At 38.3% G+C, this 6,660-nt stretch overlaps 1 protein-coding gene and 1 non-coding gene across 2 annotated transcripts; one reads left to right on the top strand and one right to left on the bottom strand.

Moving 5' to 3' along the window:
- The first annotated feature begins 1,135 nt into the window (after positions 1–1,135).
- TRNAP-AGG (transfer RNA proline (anticodon AGG)) lies at positions 1,136–1,207 on the top strand. The gene has a single exon. It is a non-coding gene; the product is annotated as a tRNA-Pro (tRNA).
- A 3,155-nt stretch (positions 1,208–4,362) lies between these two features.
- LOC136969667 (toll-like receptor 4) lies at positions 4,363–6,660 on the bottom strand. The gene has a single exon (XM_067263951.1). The coding sequence runs from the start codon at positions 6,658–6,660 to the stop codon at positions 4,363–4,365; it is 2,298 nt and encodes a 765-aa protein (XP_067120052.1).

Consider the following 6,660-nt stretch of genomic DNA (forward strand, 5'->3'; position numbering starts at 1 on the left):
TAGTATTCTCTTTCTTCAAACTCATAGATTAAAATAGCATATTCAGATTACTCGAAGAAAAGAAGTTTCAAGCCAGCGATTTCTATTTCATGTTCATAGTAGTAATTTGTTTTTTTTTTAAATTTTAAGTTTTTGTTTATTTATTGTGTAATATCCGCGTCGTGTAAATAAAGTGTTTACATCTGCACTCTGTCGAGTCATTTTTTCATGAAAATTACAATTAATATGTAGAGCGATCAAAATATTGATGGATTTCTACATATCAATTAATTTCGGTTTACATTCATTTTCTGATTTTACATGTAGCTATCTATTGAAAAAAAAAAAAATTCAAGAAACTAATGAAGTAAATTTAACTCTTACAAAAAGAAATATAATTTTACTGCGACAAGTTGCACATAGCACTTGCTTGCTTGGAGTAGTGTTTTGCTCCTGTACATTATACTTTTCCTGTTAGCAATAGAGCTGTGCCGGTTACGTATCTAACTCCGTTCATAGGACATTTTTGAATTGAAATAACGTGACTTTTGGTTTTCATCGGAAGTTCGTATATAGTAAATTCGGGTCTGCTGCCACAAAGATCCATATCATTTTCATATCTGATATCGGCATTCAACTATCTAACTCCGTTCTCGAGATTAGGTATAGACGGAAGACGGTGAATTTATAGGTCTAAAATTTTTTCAAAATGCAGTTCAGTAAGTACTCTCCAGTAACCGACTGGATGAAACCACCGAACACCGATAGTTCGCGCATGGCCAACAGACTGGCCACGTGCACTTTTCCGGATTTTCTTCACGTTATTAGCACCTAAGTAGGGAACAGCTTTATATAAAAGTCTTCCCGGAAAGCATCCTCTTTGGCAGATCGCTCACGTGTCACATTTCCACAACTAAATAAACCAAACCAATTTTAATAACTTTTTCTATAACATTCTATTCCCGGACAAGCCCTCTTATTTATTTTGTATAGCCTAATAGTATAAATTTCGAACGATGTCCGTTACGTGTAGAAGTTCGTATTATTCGTTTTCTGGTAGGTACGATTTGCTCACGCGTAAGGTAATGGTTTCTTTTGTTTTTGCTTAAGAAAGAGTGTGTACTGTTTGAGTAATATATCGGAAGTCGTTGTACGTGGCTCGTTGGTCTAGCGGTATGATTTTCGCTTAGGGTGCGAGAGGTCCCGGGTTCAATTCCCGGACGAACCCTTTGCTTTTCGATGTCTGCACTTAATAACATGTTTTCTTTGTCCATTTTTGATGGGCATAAGCAACTCTCTTTTTTTTTATTTTGTACAATTATTATATCCTTATTACGTCTTAACAGGATCTGAACTACAACGATGTAGTTCATCACATGACAGAGGTCAAAATGCAGTTTTTCATTACTAATATAAAAGCTGTATGTCTGTTTGAATTCCTTAAAACTCCTGCAATTTTTGTTTAATCCAAATAAAATTATGTTTATAATCGTTTTAAATTCCGATGTGAAGTATAGACTATTTATTTTGCGGAAATATTAGCTATAGAATAAACGTCATATCGATTTCGGATAATGATCGTATTATATTTTCAGTGATGTCGGTGACCATGTGACGTTCATGCTCGAAGAGGAAATTTCCCTTAAGTTTATATTTTTGAATATTTTGGCAAATGGCATATTTTAAACTTCATTAAAGTTAAACTTAAAAATGATAGCCGCATTTTAAACTCTTTTCACAGTGATTACGTAACGTTCTGTTATCCAATCAGAAGTAACGATGTAACGAGCTCGTTATTTAAAAAGTGTTATCGCTCATCTAATGTACGGTACTGTACAGTACATACAATTCATCTTTGTTTTATAAACGTGGAATTAAACAGACTCGATTTTTTGTCGAAAAAATGTCTAGGTGAAAGCGTAATACCCCGTTCGCACCGAGCATTTCAATCTAGATTGTGACCAAGGTCGGCGACTATGCCTTGGTGCAACCATCCTCGACCGTTTCAATCTCGACTGAAACGAGGTTCAATCGCGATTGACTCGAGAGAGTTCTTGAAACTAGATCCAGTGATAAGAGAGATCTCACAATCCCACGCGCGCGAGAAAATACAAGATGGCTGCGGAACACGTGTCAGGGTATCGACAGAGAAAAAAGATACTGTATTTGGAAAAACGATGACATCTGTCTATTATTAGATACAGTAGAGAGTCGTAAATCGGCACCCCGGTAATCAGAATCGCCGGTATTCGGCACGATTTTCAGTCGGACTGTATCGTGCTGAATCGAACGTTTTTGATACTAAATTTACTTCTAAAGTATAATTTTCATGTTTTTATATTCTTCAATATATTTATTTTGTTTGTACAAAATGCAGAAATAATTTTGGGTGTACTATAGATTACTCCCTATGGAATTTCAGGACTTTGATTATATATTTGAACTCAGGGGACCGAGTCGAGTTCAACGGTACCCTATTTTTGGACCGGAGACGAAAAATAAAAAAGTTATCATACTTTTTTCCGACGATCGCGCGATGATAGGGAGTCGCGTCGCTCTCCGCTAAGTCGGCCTCGCTATCGCAATCGGGAGTCGCGTGCTTGCCGTTAAAATTGCCTTTAGTAGACGTTTCCCCCTTTTTTTACTTTGTTCAAGAACTACCGTGAATCGATCACTAGTTTAGCACATGGCGGCGTGTGGTGGCTCCCATACGAGAGGTCAGTCGGGAGCACGAAGTGGGAACGGCCGCCATGTTCGCGATCGCGCGATGATCGGAAGTCGCGTCGCTCTCTCCGCTCTCGTATCGCGTGTTTACCCTCCGGAAGATGACCGTAGTCCGACGTCATGGTTTGCAGACTTTACCGCAAGATGGCAATACTAGCAACTACGGTGCCGTCTGCATGAGAGCATTAAAAAAGTATGGTAAGTGAAAAAGTATGATAACTTTTTTATTTTTCGTCTCCGGTCCAAAAATAGGGTACCGTTGAACTCGTTTCGGTCCCCTGAGTTCAAATATATAATCAAAGTCCTGAAATTCCATAGGGAGTAATCTGTAGTACATCCTTAATTGTTTATAAACTAACTCTATTCGGCGATTTTTTCCGCAAAGTCGTTAATTAGTTTCTCATAAAAGTCGCTGGTCGTCGACTCCATCAACGTATTTGAAAGCTCTTTTTCTATCGAAAGCGACGCTAGCGACGACAATTTTTCCTCGGACCGAGTGTTCCTGGCCAATGTATGAATTCGCTTCGTAGTCGAAAAACTACGCTCGACAGACGCACTGGTAGATGGTATTATAAAAATTAATGATATTATATCATATAATTCTTTTAGTACGTCTTTGTTCGGATCGACATTAATTATAATATGTTTTATGTTTAAGAGTTACTTGTCAATATAGTCCGGACACGAATATAAATATTGCGATTTACTACGTAATTTAGATAAATCAAAAATTTTCCCATAAAATTTACTTAATTCAAAGAATTAAGTAAATTTTAAAATTAAGTAACACGCTTGGAAAAATTGTTTTTCATAATATTAAAATTATTAACATCTAAAAGTGATAAAAATTCTAAAGATATTGTCTGAAAATCTGTCAATATAATTACAGTATAATTAAAAGAAAATTATAATTAAATATAGCTTTGCAAAAAATACGTACATAAAAATAACATTGAATACTCTTTACTTTTTAAATCTTAACCAATTCACTTAGTCAGATAGCTCTCTACCAGTGGCTAGGGGATAGATAGAATCGTTGGAAGCGTTACACGTGTGTAGTTTCTACCAGCTAAACCGGCTGAGGTTGGTGCTCTGTAAAGTGCATGAACCAATGCCCTCTGGCTGCTTTACACCATTCAGTTACTCTCGCTGTGAAAGCTGTCTTGTAAGCGCTTTCATTCCGCCACTGATATTCGAATATACAATAGCAATCTTATCGTTTTTTCACATGTAGTATAGAATTTTTTAATAAGATACATAATGCAGTTATAATAAAATATTAATTTTAATTAATTCAAAGTACTTTAAAATATGAAAATTTATATTTTAGAAAATACAGGAAGGTCATTGGAAAGTGGAAGCGCCGCTTCCACCGCTTCCAATGACGGCACGCCACTGCAATATATAATTTATTTGTAATAAGTCTAATTATCGGAAGATTCGTGGACTCGTAAATTTTTCCGATGATTTGATACAACGAAAATTACAATCACAATTTAGTCTGCGCAATTCCTTCGTTCTAGAGATAACTACAACTATGGAAACAAACATGAAAAAATTACTTTTAAATTTAATATTTGACATAGGTGAACTTTATGCTGTAAATACAGTATCCGTTAGAATCTCGCTTAGTTGAGACGAGAGATAAACACAGTACATCTATATAAAACTTTTGTCATTATCGGAGGGTATATTTTTCTTCAATGCATTATTCAAGCGCAGCCAAAAAAGCCGAGCGGAATCTTCGGAGTTGTGCCACTCGATGTAGTTTCTGGTTTTCATCAGGTAGCGCAGCTTCTTGCTGACGATGTCCTCGGGAATGGCGCCGTATTTGAGCAATATCAGAGAATTGTTCGTTTCGAACAGCCGGTGCTGCGCCAGTCGCATCTCGAATTTGCAAAACTCGCTGCGTACGAAGTTTTCGGAAAGGACAAAAACCACTTTTCTGGAATTATCGATGCTGTGCACGATGTTGTCGGTAATGAAGTTTCCGGGCAGGAAGTCCCTCTCGTCTATGCACACGCGCAGACCGAAGTAGTTTTCCATCTTTTCCAGAAGTTCCTTGGCAAATCCTCTATCCTTAGAGCTGTATGAAATGAAGACGTCGTATAAGTAACTGTCGAAATTCTTTGTCTCTTCGTAATTAGACATTTTCAAGCGAACGTAGAACACGAAATATCTGATATACCAGCGATATCTGTAGCCCATGGACGAAAACAAGGATAGGAAAAATGTTAACACGAGCAAAGGAATACCCACGCGGACCAAATAGTTAATGGGAAGGACGATGCATAAATCCTGTCGATAGGTGGCATTTATCAATAAGATTCGATTCTGATTTTCTTTCGTAAAACGGCAAACGTATCTGTCGTAGTCCAAAATGGAAATATTTTGCACCCAATGGATCATCAGAGGCAAAAGGCAAGAATTGCAATCGAAAGGATTGCCGTCCAACTGCACTCTCCGTACATGTTTCACGTCACGGATCATCGACGGATCCAACACGGAAATCAAATTGTCGATTAAACTTAAATTTTCTAGATTCGGTAAACCAGTAAAGGTATCAGATTTCCAGAAAGTCAGTTTGTTATGACTCAGATCGATGTGTTGTAATTGGTTTAAATTTCGAAAAATACCGAAGGGAAGTTGTTTTATCTGATTTCCAGAAAGATCCAAAACACTCAGTTTAGGGAGAGAATGAAATAGATACTCTCCAACGGACTCTATGCGATTGTTGTTCAAAATCAAAATACTCAAGTTCTTCAAATCCTGGAAGGTTTTAGCGTCTAAGTGTATAATAGAATTCGCGGACAAGTTCAAGGTAGTTAGTCCGGTCAATCCCCGGAAAGCTCCGGAATAGATCTTCCCGATTTTGCAATTTTTCAGTTTCAGAATGGAGGGGTAAAAAGGAGCGAAGGAATCGTCCGGAAGATACTGAAGGGGCGTTCCTTCCATGTTTAGAACAGACTTTAAGCGAGTTGTCGAAGGAACGTCTTTGACTCTTAAAACAAAAAAATTACCGGGAGGTGATATGAAGTCAAAATTCAAGAGGGAGAGACGAGGTAAAAAGAAGATAGCCGATGGAAAACCCGAAAGAGGGTTACCCTTTAAGTCTAACTGCTCCAAGTTGGGAAGGGTGAGGAAGGCCCGAGACTCGATATGACGAATTTCATTATAAGGAAAACGCAAAATGCGCAATTTTGGAATACTGGGAAAGTTACCGTATCGTAAAGAAGTGAACCCGCAAGACAAGAAGCTGAGACTACGGACGTCGATACCATCGAAGATTTCGGGGACGGGTAAAGGTAACGCCTGCACGTCTTTGCTGAATGTGAAAGTAGCTTCTTCAACTGTTGTCACCAATACAAAAGGATTCAACACTTTCAACCATTTCATGAGAGAATGTTCTGTTTCAGAACCATTGAGTGTCTGCAATAACAAAGTTGGGTCTAAGACAACTTCGTGCGGACAGAGGACTACGTTTTGGTCCAATTCCGACAAATCGAGAGAGGGAGAAACGAGGTAAGCGAATACACTCGACGTGTTATTCCGAACCGATACTTTAATGTCGTATTCTTTCAGCTGTCCTTTCGTTATCAGTTCTAAGCATAAAAGCCGGCTGTTCAAAGGTGGTCGTAAATTAGCGACGTCGCTTTCGCTCTTTAATCGCACGAAGTGAGGATACAGGGGATATTTTTCTTTACAGCGCTTCCACTCTTCCGGAAGCGACTGAAAGCCGAGACGAACGGTGAACCATTTGGTGCTGGTGTTAAACATCGAATTGGAACGGGAATAATAATGATAGTATAAAGTGCAGTAAACTCGAACGATTCCATTTTCCTTCTTCAGCCATTGGCAGGTTTTCAATCTGTACTCGGACAGCATATCAAAGGAATGGCACGAATCTTCCGAACCATCCTGCCAGGCCGTTCCTTGCAAGCTCCACGGTAACGTCAT

This window comes from Centruroides vittatus, unplaced genomic scaffold (assembly GCF_030686945.1).
Source record: "Centruroides vittatus isolate TY-2023 unplaced genomic scaffold, ASM3068694v2 contig_18, whole genome shotgun sequence".
Taxonomy (NCBI): Eukaryota; Metazoa; Arthropoda; class Arachnida; order Scorpiones; family Buthidae; genus Centruroides; species Centruroides vittatus.